Source organism: Brassica oleracea, chromosome C9 (assembly GCF_000695525.1).
Source record: "Brassica oleracea var. oleracea cultivar TO1000 chromosome C9, BOL, whole genome shotgun sequence".
NCBI lineage: Eukaryota > Viridiplantae > Streptophyta > Magnoliopsida > Brassicales > Brassicaceae > Brassica > Brassica oleracea.
Window position 1 is genome coordinate 53,461,474 of NC_027756.1, and position 20,274 is coordinate 53,481,747.

Consider the following 20,274-nt stretch of genomic DNA (forward strand, 5'->3'; position numbering starts at 1 on the left):
AAAGTACTCATGTCGACATCTACAGGTTCTTTAACTTGCTCAACGAATCATCAGTCGGCCGCATGCCTTTAATTTTTTTTAACTATCGATGCCTTAATTTTTTATTATTTGAAACTCACTTGCATTAAAATCACTAACCGAAGTTAGGTGGAGCCATCAAGGCTAGTTCAACAAGACAAACTCTGTTTTGCCAATACATCTGCATGTACATTTCTCTTGCGGGAAATCCAAGCAAAAGAGATGCAGTCAAAAGATAAATACAAACCAGCTAGGGAAGTCTCTGTTTTGAGAGCTTTGATCAGAATGGCAGAGTCAGATTCGAAAGTAATTGCATATTAAGAGCAATCTTTAATGCATATCGATGCCTTAATTTAATTGGCAATCTTTGACTTGGATATACAAAAGCATGAAGTAAGCTTCTGAACAACAATCATCTTCTGCATATTAAGAACACAAGAGGGTAAGAGGAGATTCAGCAGTCTCGCCGCACCTTCACTTTAAGTGAGACTTCTCTGTATGATTGCACTTTCTCAGCTGCATGTCTCGATGTTCTTCTCATGGACGTTCTTCTCATCATTCCTCCGGTTTCCTCAGCTTCAGGCTTGTTCTTTGATTCTTTTTCATGGTCCTCCGGAGAAACCGTCGATGGTAAAACATCACACTCTTGGACTGTGTTGATGCTTATAGACGGGACTGTCACTACAACATCTTCGATGGCTCCATTAGTTTCTGTAGCTGTTTGGGATTTACCCTTTGCTGATTGCCTTCTCGTTGTGACCCTGACGAGTAGACCACAAAGACAAAACTCACATTACATCATTGACACTCTAACCTCATCAGCGGAAATGCAGGAAGTTTCAATCCCACTAACAAACCTGCATGTCCCGTTTGTATCTTTTGTGTCACGTCTGCTTTCAGATGGTTCTACAGCTTCAGATCCATCGCTTACTAAGCTTCTGAAATATTATCAAAGTGAGAAAAATTCAAGTGGTCTTAGCTAACTTAGACAGAGAAAACCAAAAACAGTATGTTTCAACAAACCTTGCATCATCAGCACTCAAGGTTTCAGTCACTTCCGGTTCTTGGAAATCAAACGTTGCAGACTGTTGTCTTGAAGAGACACTGCCCATTCATACAAGAAATTAGTGACCTCTGGTGCATTGTTTTAAGTGACATCTATAAAGGATGCTACTTGTAAAGAGGACGTTATTCAAGCTGTTACAAACCTTCTCCCCTTGATTGTCTCCTTCACTTCGTCTCCCTCATGGAAGCTTTTACATGGTTCAACTTCTTCGGGCCTTAACCGAGCTGACCCTCTTCTCAAAGAAAGCCTGCTCCAAACGGAGACAACGTCAGTGCAATACGTTATTGTGCAATGGGAGGAGCCCAAAAAAAAAAACACACACTAGATAACAAACCTTGTGCCTTGCATGATCATCGTTAGAATTCGTAAATCTCATCTTGTAAGCACGTTAGAGCATCAACTCATTAGGGGTGCTTAAATTTTTTTTTTTTTTAGTTTTTCTTTTCTGACTAAAAAAAAAAGTAAAATTAAAAAAGAACCAATCGCGGGCCGCCACGTGTCGATGGAGCCCGCAAACAGAACAAAACAACGACGCTTAAAGAAGCACCGCTGCTGCTTCTTCTTCTTCTTCTCTTTCTTTTTTTTTTTAATTAAAAAATGGTTAACCACTCTTTAAGCAACCATGGATAATGGTGGTCTTAGAGCATGATTAATGTGGGTGCTTAGAGGGGGGTGCTTAGCAAAATATTAATATAATAGCGGATGGAACCCACACAAAAACTAAGCACCTGTGTTTATTCTGCTTAATTAAGCACCGGTGTTAGCACTGTTTCGTGGGCCCCACTGATACGTGGCGGTCCGCGATTGATTCATTTTTAATTTTTTTTTTTTAAATCAGAAGAAAAGCCAAAAAAAAAAAAAAGTTAAGCACTTCATTTAAAGTGTTAGAGTTAATGGTGCTCTTAGTAGCTAAGCTCGAAATGCATATGAATTTATTGAATAAATTTAAAAATACAATTAGAAATTTTAAAATATCATATACACGTCTATTATTCACTATGCATAATAATTTGTGAATTAATAAATATTATATTATCAAATCTAAAAAAAATCTATAAAAGTAACCGCATCATATGCGGGCAACCAACTAATGTGAAATGTAAACACCTTTGTGATGTATAAAAGAGTCAAACAACTAATATGATTATGGTTGGATATTACATCTTATTCCTTTTACGGAATACATAAAGAAAGAAACTTGTATTAAAATAAAAAATGGTTATGCATATAGGCTATAGCAATTGCTTTATTTTAACTTTTAATCAAAGTATCAAACTATATATCATATACATAGTATATTGTAAAGAAAAATCAAAATTCGTAGGCAATGTCCTATTAGACGGTTCAGTTCCTATGGTGCTGGACTGGACTGTTCATTACTTCATTTAAATACCATACATTCGTACAGTGGTTAAGGTTTTGCGTTTGCTTTCATAACAATCTTTATTACACACAAAAAAAAAAAAAAAAAAAAAAAATCTTTATTACACACAAAACGTCTTTAGTTAAGAAAAATGTCAACCTCACAAAAAAAATTCTTAGTAAATGAAAACTTGTTTTACGCGAGTCAAAAATTAAAAATGATTATTTTAATTGATTAATTATTCAGTTAAAAATAATTAATTATTTAATATTAAAATAATTAATTACTAAAATCGATAATATAATTAAAATTTTTATTATATGAATTTTATATTTTAGCATGTTTTCAAAAGAAAATTAAAGGAAAACTGTAATATGTAAAAGTGTTAATAATTTAAACTTTGTATATTTTATTTAAAAACTAATTTGTATTACATTGTGGATTTGGAAGCCCATATAAATAAAACAAAAGGTAAGATTTCTTTCTTTTTTGGAACGCACCTTTTATAAAATCATCAGAGTTATGCAGTAGGAACTGCTACAAGGTCCAAAAAATCAAAACCTAATTTGAATCCAAACAAAAACTAATTTAGATCCAATAAAAACAATATTGGACTTATAAGGACCGGACAAAAAACAATAATTTTATAAATAGCTGCATGAATAAGAATTGAACCGGATTTAGCCGGTGTAAGAGGAAGCATTATCGACCAACTGAGATATTGTCAGCTCTCTCTCTACGACAACAATCAACTAAAGTAGCAATTTGCTAACTTGAAACCGTCCCGACCAGTATTGAGACAAGAAATCATCAAGATTTTGTATAATGAGACACTAGTTTTTCACTACAATGAGGTCTACAAATTGTTGGATATTTACCATTTTCCGATTTGAGCATCAAAATTACACCATTTTCCATTTTGCAAATGTTATACTTTATAGTCTTGGCGAATGAGATTAAAATGACGATAAACTAATCCGAATTAAAAAAAATTAAAAACGAGTCTACGTGTATGTAATATATTTTTATATGTAAGCGAATATTTGTCGCTTTATGATGTATATTAACATGTAGATGTGCAACCTTTGGTTGCGTCGGGACTTTAAAGAGACAAAGTGAAGACAGAAGTTGATATAAAGCTAGTGCGGAAGAAAAAGTTATATGTATTTGAGGTTTGAGAGAACTTTAGGTGAATGATAATAAGTTATGGTTGGTTATAATGATGATATATTATGTTTGGTGGTATAGTCCTTTTTTTTTGTTTGGATTTAAAAAAAAATGTTTTGTCATTGGTGGTATAGTGGAGAAATTAAAATTGTACATATCCCACACCATTTACAAAATTGTAGAAATATGGGTGAAATATGCTAGAAAATATTTTGGGTATTTATGAATTGGCTGGAGTACTTTAATTATTTGTTTTTCATCACTGTTTCTCGAATTGGCTATTTATTCTATTTGAAATTATAATTAATTGTGATTAATAAAGAAGATCTAAGACCAGCTCCACAAGTGGTTCTAGGGAGAGTCTCTAAACGAAAAAGGAAAAAAAAATGAGAAAGGCTATAATTAGACAGAACTGGTGCTTAACTAAGAGTAAGAAGAATCGGTAAGCACCTCTACGTGGGCCGCTCATGCGTATTAGCTGTAGTCTTTTTAAAATTATCTCTCCGTCTTTCCTAAAATAACAAACCTTCAAAAAAATTCTGCCAAATCTGAAGGACATATAAGCTTGAGAAGCTTCTTCATCCTCAATACTTCGATTCCACGGATCCATCTCATACCTCTCTTATTCGTTTCTTGCTAAGTCGAACCAATCATCACCACTTGATCGAATTTAGGGTTTTCGATATTTTCTGATCCGATCCGATTCACGCTCCTTAAAATTGGTGATGAAAGTCGAATGAAGACGATATATGGATCTTATCGTAGAGACTTGCGTTGCATAGTCTCCGACAGAACTGTTGATGGAAAGAGAAACGAGCTTGGCCTTGTCCCAAAAGCTGAGAAGAAGCGATCGAGAAGAAGAGGATGTGAATGTTATCGAGTGGGAAGAGTTCGACCATGAGCTCACGCGGCTATGGAGTCTTTCTTCTGCTCTCAAAATTGTTGATTCTCTTTTCATTACTGATTCTCGAAATGGCCCTTTCATCTACTAAAAATTATTATAATTACAAAGGGAAGCTATGAGAAAATGAGGATTTTTCGTGACACAACATGAGTTTGGAACAAGGCCAACTTCAGGAAGCTTATCTTCTTCCATTGTCTTATTTCATTAATTAACTCATACAGAACAAAAATATGGAAGTCCAATTTGAAAACATCCTACTATATGTGAGAATAATCACAAGTAGCATTCATAGTAGATTAAGGAGATGAAACTCCAATATGTGTTAAAAGGGCTACAAAACCAGAGGCCTTTTTTTTAGTCACGGCAATAAATAAACCAAAGAGTTTTCAAACCATAACATAAAAGAAGAGAGAGCCCCAAAAGACTAAACTTGGGCTTAGACCAAGTCCATTGGTGTTTCTTAGAAGGGTTCCTAAGCGAAACAGAAAAAAAAAATGAAAAAGGAAGAAAAATGTTAGAACCGGTGTTAAATGTGGGAGTTTAAGAGATGGTAAGGACCCCTTACGTGTCGCCTTCTTAATGGACCGTGCATTTATGTCTCTCTCTATCGTCTGTTTTCTTCGCCGTATCACTTTGTTCTCTTCCTCCTCAAACCCGATCAATCCATCTTCCCTCTCGATTTTGTCTCGATCTTGGGCGGGGTTGCTGCATCGGTATTACAAAGACGATCCTCTCGCGATAAATCCACCTTCTCTGTCTGGATTCAAAGACGAGTCTATATTTTGTTTCACCGAAGAGGTTCAAAAGAAGAAGGAAAGATAGAGAAAGAGAAGAAGGCAATATGGATTCAAGGACGAAGCAGATGATCTTATCAACTCTCTGTAAACATTTCTCCTTGGACTCTGTAAGTGATTTTATTGTTGTTGCATGCATCATCGGGCTCGCTGGGTCTTGCTCTGATGCTTACGATTGTTTATGGTTTTGGTCTTTACTAATTGGGGATGAAATCGATTTATAGGGTTTATCAGGGAGGCGCTGGTGCTTCCACTGGTTGTTTCGAGCCACCGCTAGAAGAAGGTCATTGCTTTCACCTCTCGGGTGAGTTTGTTTATGAAAAATTTCATGTTTTTTTGTGTAATTTTGAACATTGTAAACATTACATTTTGATCGGATTTAGGATGGTTTGGTTTGTTCTTTGTGATTACGTATCATGTTCCTAGATCGATTGTCTTACTTAGTAATTTTCCATCTCTTGAGTTTTTGATTTGATTTGATTTGATGATGGTAGAAATGTGGAGACTTGTGGAGATGAGCTTCTCTGGACATACCTATGGCTGGCTATCTGACGGTACTTGCTCTCTTCCTTTGCTTCACTTTATTTTATTTTTTTTGCTCTGTCTGAAAACAAAGAACGTTTCTCTGTTCTGGTTTTAAGTTTGGTTCTCTTTTTTCGTTTCTTTCATTACAGTTAATGGTTTACTTTACATTTAATTTAACTTTCTTTGTTGGTTGTGTAAGGAATGGTGATGTGGGTGGATGACAGTTGGGTTGAACATTACGGATTGAACATCAACAAAGCCTCCCTCTTTCATTGCAAAAGCAATAGGTAAGTACATTTCTCTTTTAATGCTTTGTTAGATATTGTTTAGGTTGGGAATTAAATGGACTTTAGTATTAGGGTATTTGTTAGTTGCATTGATGTGATTTACAACTAGTTTTCGTGGGTCTTTTAGTTATAGGTAAAAACATTGATTGCTATAAACACATAAATGAAGTTACTTCAACAACTTAAATCTTAAACTTGCCTATAAAATCTGAACAAAACATTTAAACAAGTTAACTTCTTCTCTTTGTTATTTCCTTCCTTTTTGCTATTTCCTTCGAATCCATGGACTCTTATTCTCAATCTTCTAGCTTTTTAGACCTCTTAAACAATCAACAACAAAACACTCAACCTAGTATAAACCTCTCTGCGTCAAATGTCTGTGTTTTTGGGACACAATGGGCTGAAGATGCAAACATGGAAGCACACACTGTGGAGGACCGCAAAGAGAGACGGAAGTGGACACCAACAGAGGACGTTGTGCTCATCAGTGCTTGGCTGAACACATCAAAGGATCCGGTTGTATCAAATGAGCAAAAAGCAATTGCATTTTGGAAACGAATTGCAGCTTATGTTGCAGCAAGTCCAAAGCTTGTTGGTTTGCAAAAAAGAGAGCCAACTCACTGCAAACAAAGGTGGGGGAAGATTAATGAGGGTGTGTGTAAGTTCGTTGGCTGTTATGATGCTGCCACGAAAGAGAAATCAAGTGGCCAGAGTGAGAATGATGTGATGAAAATGGCTCATGAGATTTTCTTCAATGATTACAAGGTGAAGTTCACACTTGAGCATGCATGGTTAGAGCTTCGCCATGATCAAAAATGGTGTGGAGCTTCATCTACTAAAGATAAAGTGCAGTCAAAAAGAAAGAAGCTCGATGACCAATCGGCACAGTCATCAACTTCGGTGCCAGGAGAGGACGATCAATCCGCACGGCCTGTTGGGGTGAAAGCAGCAAAGGCGAAAGCAAAAAAGTCTGTGAGCAAGCCGAGTTTGGAAGAGGAAGAAAGGGAGTTTCACACCATGTGGGAGATTAGGCAGAAGGACTTTGCGTTGAAGGAGAAGCTTAACAATCAGAAATTGCTTGACACCCTAATTGCCAAGACTGAACCACTTAGTGAACTTGAAACTGCTTTAAAAACTAAGCTTCTTAAGGACATGTTGGCTTAGTTTGTTTCTGTTCATGCTCTTAGTTTGCGTCATTTATGCTTATGTTTGTGTCTTTTATGCTTATGTTTGTGTTTGTGCTTGAGTTTGTTTCTGTTTATGCTTTTAGTTTGTTTCTGTTTATGCTTTTAGTTTGTGTCTGAGTCTGTTTCTGCTTATGCTTTTGTAACATTGTGGTCTTTTTATGATAATGCAAGTTTTTAAACGCTAAAACGCTTTACAGTCTCGTTGTGTTTTAATGTTGTTAAAAGCAGGTAGAGCCAAGTCAAAAAGCAGAGTAGAGCCAAGACAAAAAGCAGAGTAAAGCCAACATGTGACAGAAGAAGCCAAGAGATGACATTGGTATGTTTCACTCACTCAAAAAGCTTGTGACTGATGCTTACAATTGTAACTCATAAAGCGTCTGTATTGTGTATTGTCTTGCTTTTGCAGATGACAATAAAAACGACAGCAGCAACATGTGACAGAAGAAGCCAAGAGATTGTGTATTGTTTCACTCACTCATAAAACTTGTCACTGATGCTTACAAGAAAAACGACAGTAGTAACATGTGACAACAAAAGCAAGTTGTATTTCTTTATAAGCTTTGCCATTTCTTTTCATTGTGACAACATGTGTATGTGTTTTGTATTGTCTTTATAAGCTTTGCCATTTCTCTTCCTTGCGTAAAAGTTGTATTTCTCTTCTAGTGTAAGCAACTTGTATTTCTCTTCGAGTGTATGCGAGTGTAAAAGAACAAGTGGAAAGCTTTGCAAGTTCTATTTCTTTTTTTTTTTTGATAAGCTTGGCCTTTTTTCTTTCGAGTTTTAAAGAACTAGATTTTTTCCACTTGCCATTTCTCTTCTAAATGGCTTCTTTTTCTTCTAATAACATTGAAGACATGATGGATGAAAAATTCAACCAAGCTTTCGAAAAGCTTTTGAGTCATCATGAAGATCATCAAAATGCGGCCAAGTCAAAAAAAAAACGAGCTTACATTGAAAGACAACGTGAACAAGGACACATCCAGTTATGGAGTGATTATTTTAGTGAAGATGCAACATATCCTTCTCATATGTTTCGACGTCGTTTTAGAATGAACAAGCCCTTGTTCATGCGTATTGTTGATCGACTCTCCGGTGAAATCCCATACTTTCAACAAAGAAGAGATGCTACTGGAAGGTTCGGTCTCTCTCCGTTACAAAAGGCAACGACTGCAATTCGTATGATGGCATATGGTTGCCCAGCTGATGCAATAGATGAATACCTCCGACTTGGTGAGAGCACCGCGCTTTTATGTTTGGAAAATTTTGTTGAAGGAATCATAAATTTATTTGGAGATGAGTATCTAAGAAGACCCACGCCAGAAGATCTTCAACGACTACTCGATATTGGAGAGTTACGCGGATTTCCCGGGATGATAGGAAGCATTGATTGTATGCATTGGGAGTGGAAGAATTGTCCGACCGCATGGATACGATTTGCTTACTATCTCACAGATGGTATTTATCCAAAATGGGCTACTTTTGTCCAATCCATTCCACTTCCACAAGGTCCGAAAGCATCCTTATTCGCTACATATCAAGAAGCTGTACGTAAAGATGTCGAGCGTGCTTTTGGGGTCTTGCAAGCTCGATTTGCCATCGTGAAAAATCCAGCTCTTTTTTGGGATAAAATAAAAATTGGAAAGATAATGAGAGCATGTATCATTCTGCATAATATGATAGTAGAAGACGAGCGAGATGGGTACACTCAGTTTGATATTTCAGTTTTCGTACAACCGGATTCAAACCGAAGTTCAGAAGTGATTTCACGTATTCTACAGACATGCCTTCAAATCTCGGCAATATGATGAGCATTCGGAACCGAGTTCGTGATAAACAAACACATCAACAATTGAAAGCGGATTTGATTGAGAATATATAGAAAAAATTTGGAACAAATCAAGATTTCAACTAATTGTCTTTTCTCGTTTACGATTTGTATTTGTAATATGTTTTTATGTCATTTTTAATAAAAGCTTTATGTAGCTTTTTCTTTTATATCATTCAACTTTAAAAAAAAAATTAAATTTTAAGAACCTCAATGAGTTTCTTCCAATGGAGGATGAAAAATTTAAATAGATTAAGAAGGGTTCTAGAGCTTTCAAATCACAAAATTTAACATTAATTAAATCTTAAGAACCCATTAGAGACTCTAATGGATGGAGGTGCTCTTAGACTAGATAGAGAGAGAGACAGATAGTCAGAGACCAACTTATAAGTCAAATCAGGTCTTTTATTTACTGATCTACGGAATTTGGGTTATTATCCGCGGGTCCCGCCCCGTTTGACCCGCCGCAGAACAGGTGCGGATCGATTGATTTACAAATTTCAGCATGCGGGTACGGGTGCGGGTTGAGTCAATTTTTAGCGGGGCGGGTGCGGGTTAAACAAATTTGAGTCGCGGGTACCTGCCGACCCGCAAAATAAAAAAAAAATATTATTTTTTTCTAATTTTTTAAAAATAAATAAAAATAAAAATATGTAAAAAATATATAAATCAATGAAAATTATATAATTTAAATTATAAATGTATAATTTTTATTATAAAAAGGAACTAATTTATAATAAAAATAATTATTTATTAAATTTAATATTATCCGCGGGCCCGCGGGTTACCCGCAATCTTAGCGGGGCGGGTGCGGGTATACTATTTTTCTTTCGCGGGTTATGCGGGTCGGAATTTTGAGTTTAAAAAATAGAGTCGATCCGCGGGTAAATGGTTCATGCGGGACTGGTTGACCCGCGAACCCAGCCCTACACTTGATGACGACGCTCCTGCGTTTGGTTTGCATCCCCAGTGTTGGTTTCCCAGCCTACACCAGTGTTGGTTTCATTCTTGGAACTAAAATCCCAGCTACCCCAGTCTCCTCTTCGTCCACCAAACCCGCGACCGCCATCACCTAGACTGGACCAGCTTGGACCCCCACCACCATAGTTGTTGTTCTGGCTACCCCAAGCAAAACCACAACCATCCTGAACGACCTGGTTGCCCCAGTTAGATCCCCCACTAGAATAATTGTCCTTCCCCCAGCTTGATATAATCGTTTGCCCTACCCCAGTTTAAGCATTCGCCAAAACCACCAACATCATTCACTTTAGCCCAGTTTGAACCGCCAATGCCAGCATCCCATCCTCTTCTTCCATCAAACCCCCAACCACCAAGCTGTTCAGAACTGCCATAACCTCGTTTGCACCAGTATGGAACCTCTCCACCATCTTTCTTCTCCTTAACCCAAGCAAAACCACCACCATCATTCTTGACCAGGTTAGATCCTCCAACTAGTTCAGCGTCTTTCGGGATCCGATGTGTTCCCCATAACAGTTTAAGCATCTGACCGTTGACATCAACCCATGAGGAGTGCTCTAGCATGGCCTTCTCTGCAGCTTGTCGGGTGGTGTAGGTGAGAAAAGCACAACTCACACCTCTCATGCCAAAGTAGACAATAGATTCGATCTCTCCATAAGGAGAGAAACGATCACGTAGGTGCTCCTCGTGGACATTGGAGTTGAGACGACGGATGAAGAGGGTTTTAACGGTTTGATCCCTTGGTGGATCCAAAGGGCCCATGTAAACCATTTTAAACAGTAAATCAACGGTTCCCGGATCTGGATTTGGATCAGTTAAACTGCAGAAAAAAAAAAAAAAAAGTTCATGTTAAAACAGAGAAGAAACATCACAAAAGTGTGTTTGAGAAAGAGCGAGCTTACCTAGTATGTGAGTTTCTGGGAAAACTATGTGAGAAAGGACATTCATCACCAGCACTGCACGTGCGACCCGATACGAAGAAACCGCAAATCGCTGGTCGGTTCATCCTAAACCGATCAAGTTGGCTCTGCACATAAACACCAAGTTTGCTCTGCATATAAAACAACCAAGCAGCATAATAAGATTAAAACCCTTTTTTTTTCCAATTATATGTTAAAACAATTCCGATCCAACACACACAAAATTTTCAAAACCCTAAGCATAGACGAAGAGTAACAGATAACGAAAGTTATTACCTTTGGGCGACGCACGATCCGGTTTCTCTGATCCTTCATTCTCGACGGCTCTTTCTTTCTTTACTAAGCGACAATCTTATTAACTTCGGATGAACCTACCTAATATATACGCGACGGCTGCTTTTTCTTTATTAAATGACCTTACGGGCCTCTGTCCTAGTGTGTTGGGCTCGTATGGCCTAACCTAAAGTCTCAGCCCATTTAAGTGTATGCCTTATCAAACTAATCAGTTGTAAATACATATCATTGTTGTTACGTCCTCATAGATATTCAAAAATCATTTATAAAATTAGTTTTAAAGGCTTATAAATCAATCTAAAATAATGTATAAATGATAATAAATATTTTAAAATATTTAATGACTTTTAGTGATAAAACCCATCAATTATTTTTGAAACGTAAAAAAACTCATCAACTAAATTTTCAACATTATAAATCATGAACTTATAAAATATTAACGTATGTCATCATGCGTCACGATTTTTTAGACGGAGGTTAATATATGTTAACGGAATTAATATTGGGAGTTTATTTTACAAAATTTTTAGTTGACGGTTTTTTTACTATTCATGTTGACTCTTGAGTTTAGAGGTTTAATTACTAAAAACTCTCGTTATAAAAGTAATATTATAAAATAGTACGAGAAACCCCCTTTTTAATGTCACTCTTGCATTATCAGGCAGAAGTGAATGCAAGTACGCTAATCTGTAAAACATATAAACCAGAATTAAATTAAACCAGTGTGTCATCGAATCAAAGGGTTGACTTTTCAGAAACAAGAAATGAGAAACACTACCAGAAGTAGTCACTTAGTCTGACTAATGCACACACCCATTAAAAGTGTAGATTTTTTTTAGCTTACACAATCGTTTTTAAGTAGAAGAGGAAGTCAAAGATAACCTTTGACTTGGATATACAAAAGCACGAAGTAAGCTACTGAACCAACAATCTTTAGCATATTAAGAACATAAGCTAGAGGCCAAGAGAGATTCAGCAGTCTCGCCGCAACTTTACTTTAAGTGAGACTTCTCTGTATGATTGCACTTTCTCAGCTGCATGTCTCGATGTTCTTCTCATGGACGTTCTTCTCATCATTCCTCCGGTTTCCTCAGCTTCAGGCTTGTTCTTTGATTCTTTTTCATGGTCCTCCGGAGAAACCGTCGATGGTAAAACATCACACTCTTGGACTGTGTTGATGCTTATAGACGGGACTGTCACTACAACATCTTCGATGGCTCCATTAGTTTCTGTAGCTGTTTGGGATTTACCCTTTGCTGATTGCCTTCTCGTTGTGACCCTGACGAGTAGACCACAAAGACAAAACTCACATTACATCATTGACACTCTAACCTCATCAGCGGAAATGCAGGAAGTTTCAGTCCCACTAACAAACCTGCGTGTCCCGTTTCTATCTTTTGTGTCATGTCTGCTTTCAGATGTTTCTACAGCTTCAGACCCATCGCTTACTAAGCTTCTGAAATATTATCCAGGTAAGAAAATGCAAGTGGTTCAAGGTTCCAGTCACATAGACAGAGAAAACTCAAAAATGAAATGTTTCAACAAACCTTGCATCATCGGCACTCAAGGTCTCAGTCACTTCCGGTTCTTTGAAATCAAACCTTGCAGACTGTTGTCTTGAAGAGACTCTGCCAAGTAATACAAGACATTAGTGACCTCTAATGCATTGTTTTTAACGACATCTATGAAGGATGCTACTAGTAAATAGGAGGTTATTCAAGCTGATACAAACCTTTTTCTCTTGACCGTCTCCTTGACTTCGTCTCTCTCATGGAAGCTTTTACATGGTTCAGCTTCTTTGGGCCTTAACCGAGCTGACCCTCTTCTCAAAGAAAGCCTGTCGAAACGGACACAGTGTCAGTGCGATACATACAACGTAGGTGATTGAAGTGGAAAGAGGACAAAAGAATTAACACTAACTAACAAACCTTGCGGTTTCTTTAGTTTCTTTGACATCATCCATCTCAAGCACTGTTTCTGTTTGTTCAGCTACTTGCACATCAAACCTGGTAGATTTCTTTCCCACACATTGCCTATGACAAAACAACCAGATAAAGGAATCGACTCACAAAAAAGATATTCTTGTCTTCCTCTTGTTTCGGAACAGAAACTGATATTTTAGAAAAATGTAATTCTCGGACTGAGTATAAGAACCTCTTGCTATGCATACTGTCTTTTACCGGGTTAGCTGCATCAATAACAAACTTATTGTTGACAATATTGTCAACAATTTGGTTGGTCCCTTGAGAAACAAACCCTTTTTCAGCGTCATCTTCAGTCTGACAGGTTACTTCGGGGATAACAGTAGTATCTATGACTCCAGAAACTTTTCTACAGAACAAACAATACCAATAAAGGTTTACTTGACTGCTAAAAGCTTTCACACAAAACATGTATTCAACATGAAGCAGATAGGGACCTTTTAGTGTTATCCAGGAGAGAAAATGGAAGTGGTTTTAGCTAACTTAGTTATATGCTATCAATCAACGGGATAGAGAAAACCAAAAACGATGTGTTTCAACATACCTTGCATCATCAGCACTCACGGTTTCAGTCACTTCCGGTTCTTGGAAATCAAACCTTGCAGACTGTTGTCTTGAAGAGACTCTGCCAAGTAATACAGGAAATTAGTGACCTCTAATGCATTGTTTTAAGTGAGATCTATAAAGGATGCTACTTGTAAAGAGGACGTTATTCAAGCTGTTACAAACCTTCTCCCCTTTATTGTCTCCTTGACTTCGTCTCTCTCATGGAAGCTTTTACATGGTTCAACTTCTTCGGGCCTTAACCGAGCAGACCGTCTTTTCAAACAAATCCTGCTCCAAACGGAGACAACGTCAGTGCAATACGTTATTGTGCAATAGGAAGAGCCCAAAAAAAAAACACTAGATAACAAACCTTGTGGTTTCTTTAGTTTCTTTGGCATCATCCATCTCAAGCACTGCGTCCGTTTGTTCAGTTTCTTGAACATCAAACCTGGTAGATTTCCTTCGTACACATTGCCTATGAAAAAACAATCAGACAAAGACATCGAATCACAAATACGACATTCTTGTCTTCCCATTGTTTTGGAACAGAACTGATATTTTAAAAAATGTAATTGTCGGAGTGAATATAAGAACCTCTTGCTATGCACGCCGTCTTTTATGGGGTTAGCTGCATCAAGAACAAATTTACTGTTGACAATACTGTCAACAATTTGGTTGGTCCCTTGAGAAACAAACCCTTTTTCAGCGTCATTTTCAGTCTGACAGGTTACTTCAGGGATAACAGTAGTATCTATGACTCCAGAAACTCTCCTACAACCAAACAATACCAATAAAGGTTTACTTGACTGCCAAAAGCTTTCACAGAATACATGGATTAAACATGAAGCAGATATGGACCTTTTACTGTTGGCGTTCTCTTTAATCTGTATTGGCTTAACGATGGAGCTTTCTGACGCTGAAATAAAACGATATAGGGTAAGTATGCAAAAATATATACATCTAGAATCAACAATGAAGATATGATAAACAGTTTACGTTTTATCCTTGACATTCGCTTCCTCTTGGTATCTTTGTGATTAATGTCATGCGCCTGAAAAGGTTCCCAATATCCATCAGAAACGTTTGATGGAACCTTGAAGTCGACAACAAAGCCAAATACAGTGCTGAATAAAATTATTTCATGCTCAGGAAATTCGAGTTAGCACCTTATCTTTCGTAGAGTCATCTCTAGATAGAAGTCCTTGCTCCTGGAAGAAATTAGGTGACAAATTCTCAAGTTAATAACTCTTTTTCCAGGTAACTATAGTCAATGGAAATATACTAAACAAGGAAGTAACTTGCCTCAGTCTGCATTTTCCTGGCTTCGAGTAATACATTCTTGCAGCCAAGTTCATGCTGAAGTAGCTTGAGCTGAAAAGGTAGACACAATGTCAGTTGATCGAAGAGGTTGTAACATAATGATATAAGAAAGCTTCGTTTTGAGCAGTTCCAGAAAAACATACTCTGTCTCTGTTTGTATTGAGTTCCTGCCAGGACAAAGAAAAGACAATGGAGCCAAACTTAGACCACATTATTTTTTAAAAAAAAATCTCTTAATCTCTCAAAAATTGAACCATGTAAACTAAAGATGGAGAACACACCGCCAACATATGACTGTTAGCCTGTGCAAGGTGCAAATTCTTTTCCTGCACATTCCGTAAGTTAATCCTCAGTTTCTGAATCTCAACACCGCTCAGCTCAATAATTTTACTGCAGCCACAAAAAACAAACATCACCACCAAAAAAACAAAAGCTCATCAAACTCACAAGCCAACACATTCTAAAGATGAAGATGGTTACTTTCTGTGTGCTAGAGCTTTCATCAGCGTCATGTTCTCCTGCAAAGACCAATAAAGCAACCGAGAATCAGCAAAAAAAACAGTCTTCCACCACAAAACGCACCAAAAAATAAAAGTGAAAAAAGGCAATGCCTTTTCAAGCTTCGCAGCATATTCTTTAGAAGAGAAGAGCATATTTTGCTGCTGCGTCTCTTCTCTGCCCAAATTGCTAATATCCGCCAGTTTTCTCCTCTGTGCACTGCTCGTCAAAGATTCCTTATGAATACTACGAACCTCTGCACAAATTTCACCACTGTGTTAACACTAAAGGTAAATCTAATAACAGTCTCACGAAGGCGGAATCAAAACCCTAAATTTCCAATAAAAAGCAAAAGGCAAATGTTAGCGAGCAGCGAATCGGATGCGAACGAGAATAGAGATATAATTCAATAGCAAATCCTCAGAGGATACCCAAAAGTTTTCGAATTTGATCGAGAAAGGGGGGCAAATTACGAAAAGTCTCGCGAGATGCGACCAGTCAAATCCAGATGAATTACAAAGGGAAATCGAAAATGCGAAGAAGTGAGACTTAAATTCGAACCTTGAGCAGCATAATTATCATCGTCGAGAACCGTGGCGGAGCTCATGGTGGAGGCGGGGACGAGAAACCCTAAGGAAGACTGGATCGGATTTTGGAATTTCGAATCGAGGAGGGAAGACGAAGCAGAGTGAGCGAGAGAGAGTGTTTGGGACTTGGGATTGTTTTGTAGTGAAACGACATACCAGTTGTCGTTTTGATTTATGAAATGGTCTATCCGAATTATTCGAATTGGGTAAAGTAGGGGTGTTCAATCCGGATATCGGTTCGGTTTTGGTTCGGTTTCGGTTCGGTTTTTTCGGTTTTTTGGTATTTCGGTTAGTAAAATATAACTACCATTCTAAATCCATATTTACTTCGGTTCGGTTCGGTTTATATACCGTCGGTTTTCGGTTTATTCGGTTTTATACCAAAAACCATAATTCTTTATTTTTGGATCGTATTATATGAATTTTAGAGTTTTGTTGTCAACACATTCATTTATTAAAAAATATTATAAGTTTAAATAAAAGAACAAAAATAAAAAATGTTTCTATCATCTAATAAAATAATCAAATCTATAATTAAAATCAAAACTCAAAATTTTGATAATAAAAATAAAAAACAAAAAATAAAAGTTTCTTCTATTAAACACGAAACTCTATTCGTTTATAGATAAAAAAAATTGTGAAGAATTTCCACTAATTGTTATCATCAAATTTATAATCTTTATTTCAATTTAGTCAATGCTAAACTAAAGCAAAAAGATCAAAAGAAGACTAAGAAAATAAGAAGCATGTTTGCGATCAATTGTTATTTAATTATAGTTCAAGTGTTTTACAAATCACGACTATTTTATTACTGTAAAAAATATAGTAATAGTTATTAGCAAAAAAATTAACTTATGATTTTCATACGTTGTTATAAAATATATACATATTTACATGTTTCTATTTTTTATCGGTTTTAATTCGATTTTATCGGTTATATACCGAACCATATCCAAATCCTACGGTTTTTTAAAAATCATATCAATTCGGTTTGTATGGTATATACCAAATCCAAACAATATTATCTATTTCGGTTCGGTACGGTTCGGTTTTGCCATATTGAACAGCCCTATAAAGCATTAACTCTGGATTATTCTGTGTCGTCACACTAATATATTTTGATCTGTTATGAAATTTTTCACTAAAATTTTGAAAACTTTCAAAGTTACTGGAACAAAAAAATATGCAAGGTAATTAAATTATTCTGCTTTTTCCCTCTTTCTTTTCTTTTCCTTTTTCAAGTTTTATCTCTTTTATGTTTTAACTTTCGAAGATATCATTCACAGCTTAAGAATTGAATTAAAGTTTTATCAATTTTTTACAAAACTGTTATACATAAATCATAGTTTGAAAAGTTAAATTGTGAGATTGTATTCATTAGTTTCAATCCATAGGCGGAAGAGGTGTTCACCCTAGTTTTTTTCTTAAGCTCGAATCAGAGGTAGCTCATTTTCTCACCTTCATTCTGATCAGAATGTCTCCCAACAGAACTACTATCTTTAACTAAAATCATAATTCTTCTCAAGTTTCTAAACAACAAAAAAAAGTTTATCCATCTACAGCCTGCATGCATGTACTTGTAGTTTTACGTCAAAGGTATTCACCTAATCAAATACAGAACATAGTAATGTTATGCTTATTCAAAGTTAAGATTAATAGTTCGTTTTAACCGTACTGGCTATCACACGGGTAAGATTAATAGTTCGTTTTAACCGTACTGGCTATCACACGGGCAACAATGTCAACTTGGCCTAGAATCTCACCAAAAGAAATTTGGAATTATGATATTTTCTTCTTCTTTTTTTCCGCCAAGATTTGTTTTTATTAATCAAACGGGCCAAGCCCAATCGGCCGAAGCCCAACTACATCAAGTACCAAACAAAAAGCCCACAGATACAACGGGCTACAACATTAACGGCCAAAGCCCAAGTAAACTAAACGGCCCAAAAACCCAAACATTGAAACCGGACAGCTTGATCTAGGCGCGCGACAAGTATGATACGCGTCACCCACTTCGACTTGACCGAAACCTCTTCGCACAGCCGCCGGAACTTGCCACCGACAACCTCGTTTCGCCGGAGCTCAGAGACTGAAGAGCCTCCAACGAAACCATAGTCATTCTACGCCGCTCTGTCTTCACGCCGGAGAGTTCCATCGATCTAACGAGATCTCTTACGACTATGTATCACCACAAACCCTAGACAGGCGAGCCGAGAACCAGTGCTATCCTCCTCTTGTACATCCTTGCCATTGCCGGAGAGCTTCATCATCAACCGAGATCTCATCCGCGACGGCCCACGAACCTATACCTGACTACAAGAACCATACCGCACTTATCACACCTCAATCTAATCACCACAACCCAAAGGACCTCGGGTTCCAAGACGGCAGCGCGGAGCTTTGCAAGCCTCCACTCTCCGTGACCAAAAGCCGGTGAAGACAGAGCTGAATGAGCCTCCCCTTCCCGGAAGCTAAAGCGGCGACGGTGGATCTGAGAAAGCCTCCACCTCCCGCATAAAGACCGGCGACGATGGATCTAGGGTAGCTTCCATCTCCCGAAAAACACCACCTGAACATGAAGCCGCTCCATCTCCATCGGGAACCTCCAATCGATCGCGTCGTTCCTCCAGAAGCCGAGCCACCTTTGATGGATGGTTGCGGTACCAAAGCTCCAAAAAAGCGGTCGATGATGAGACTGCGAAGAAGGAGTGGAAAGGAACAAGTACAAAGGAAAGGAAAGGGCTACGGCGACGGCACGAAAGCTCACGCGCCGGCCGTACGTCGGACCCAAAAAAAGATCTCCATCTTACACTCTCTCTTTCTTCTCCTGCTGCACTCTTGAACCCTTTTACTGGAATTATGATATTTTCTCCAAAGATCTTTTTTATGGAGCCGATTTTATTGAATTATTTGTACATCATTTCTTTTTGTAGTTATGTCTTATTCTACCACTATTTTTTTTTTTTTTTTTTTGAATGAATGAAAAATTTATTCAAACCAAAAAAACTTATTTACATCAATTGCATCAGTTTTTCTTTGTATTTAAAGAATCAACAGAATGCTATAAATAAAAGAATTTATCCAGCTCCTCCATTTGTTTCTTGTATCCCAAACTAAGTGCTCAATCCTTCATCAAGATATTTCTGGCCCTTTTCTTTCACTGAAAGCAACATGAGTCTCATTGTCTTGTCCACAAACCTGATCAAGCAGCTAGTATCTTGTGGATGTTCTCCATGCCTTCTAGCATTGCGTTATCTCCAGATTGTGTGCATTGTTGCTTGTAGAGCATACCGAAAGATAAAAGTCTTTGTTGGGGTGAGTCTCGGGTTGGACATGAGCAGTTTGAGCGCATTCCAGTCTGTGGTGAAATCGTCGAGCAAGAGACCTCCAATCAGCCTTCTCTATATATGTCTCGAGTATCGACAATCAAAGAACAAATGGCAACAAGATTCCTGCTCTTCATTGCACAAAACACAAGTTGTGTTGATTGCGACGTTCCAATGTTGCATTCTATCAGCTGTTTGAAGTCTGTCTGGCATAGCTACCCAATGAAAGAAAGCATATTACCACTATTTTATTCACAATTTCAACATATTGTTCCTTAAATTGATTAGGTACTCCAAAATACTCCAATTGCAATAAACAACTGATTACAAACAAGTTGTTGAGAGCGCCACCTTTTGTCGATTAAAATTAGCAAATAGATTATTAGCTAAACAGATGCAAAATTATTCACAAATTTAATTTATTTTCAGTTTCATTAAAACAATTGGAGTAACAAGTAAGGGTGGAATTATATTTTATTCTGGACATGATCCCCCTGAGTATATGAAGGGCCATAATTGCATGACGTATACAATACAAACTAGGTTAAGATCCGCGCCTTGCGCGGAATAAATATTATATATATATATATATATATATATATATATTTTTTTATTTATTATATGTTCTTACATATTATGAAATAATAAATATATATTGAATAATTAAAAGTCAGTAACTATTACATA

General features: G+C 37.1%; 4 protein-coding genes across 4 annotated transcripts; 1 reads left to right on the plus strand and 3 right to left on the minus strand.

Moving 5' to 3' along the window:
* Positions 1 to 312: 312 nt before the first annotated feature.
* On the minus strand, positions 313 to 1,438 carry LOC106315361. The gene is made up of 5 exons (XM_013753091.1): positions 1,419 to 1,438; positions 1,227 to 1,331; positions 1,042 to 1,122; positions 876 to 956; positions 313 to 779 (listed from the first exon to the last, which is right to left on the minus strand). The coding sequence occupies exons 1-5, from the start codon at positions 1,436 to 1,438 to the stop codon at positions 473 to 475; spliced, it is 594 nt and encodes a 197-aa protein (XP_013608545.1). The 3' UTR covers positions 313 to 472.
* Positions 1,439 to 5,717: 4,279 nt separating this feature from the next.
* LOC106319241 (glutathione S-transferase T3-like) lies at positions 5,718 to 7,336 on the plus strand. The gene has a single exon (XM_013757518.1). The coding sequence runs from the start codon at positions 6,407 to 6,409 to the stop codon at positions 7,286 to 7,288; it is 882 nt and encodes a 293-aa protein (XP_013612972.1). The 5' UTR covers positions 5,718 to 6,406; the 3' UTR covers positions 7,289 to 7,336.
* Positions 7,337 to 9,918: 2,582 nt separating this feature from the next.
* Positions 9,919 to 11,400, minus strand: LOC106319242 (zinc finger CCCH domain-containing protein 25). Its single transcript, XM_013757519.1, has 3 exons — positions 11,311 to 11,400; positions 11,017 to 11,165; positions 9,919 to 10,934 (listed from the first exon to the last, which is right to left on the minus strand). Exons 1-3 carry the CDS (start codon positions 11,347 to 11,349, stop codon positions 10,316 to 10,318), a joined length of 807 nt encoding a protein of 268 aa, XP_013612973.1. The 5' UTR covers positions 11,350 to 11,400; the 3' UTR covers positions 9,919 to 10,315.
* Positions 11,401 to 12,051: 651 nt separating this feature from the next.
* On the minus strand, positions 12,052 to 16,420 carry LOC106319240. The gene is made up of 19 exons (XM_013757517.1): positions 16,236 to 16,420; positions 15,788 to 15,930; positions 15,657 to 15,694; positions 15,458 to 15,566; positions 15,320 to 15,343; positions 15,159 to 15,227; positions 15,023 to 15,064; positions 14,853 to 14,907; positions 14,715 to 14,772; positions 14,451 to 14,627; positions 14,227 to 14,331; positions 14,040 to 14,144; positions 13,855 to 13,935; positions 13,483 to 13,659; positions 13,257 to 13,361; positions 13,061 to 13,165; positions 12,876 to 12,956; positions 12,704 to 12,784; positions 12,052 to 12,607 (listed from the first exon to the last, which is right to left on the minus strand). Exons 1-19 carry the CDS (start codon positions 16,279 to 16,281, stop codon positions 12,301 to 12,303), a joined length of 1,908 nt encoding a protein of 635 aa, XP_013612971.1. The 5' UTR covers positions 16,282 to 16,420; the 3' UTR covers positions 12,052 to 12,300.
* Between the last annotated feature and the right edge of the window lie 3,854 nt (positions 16,421 to 20,274).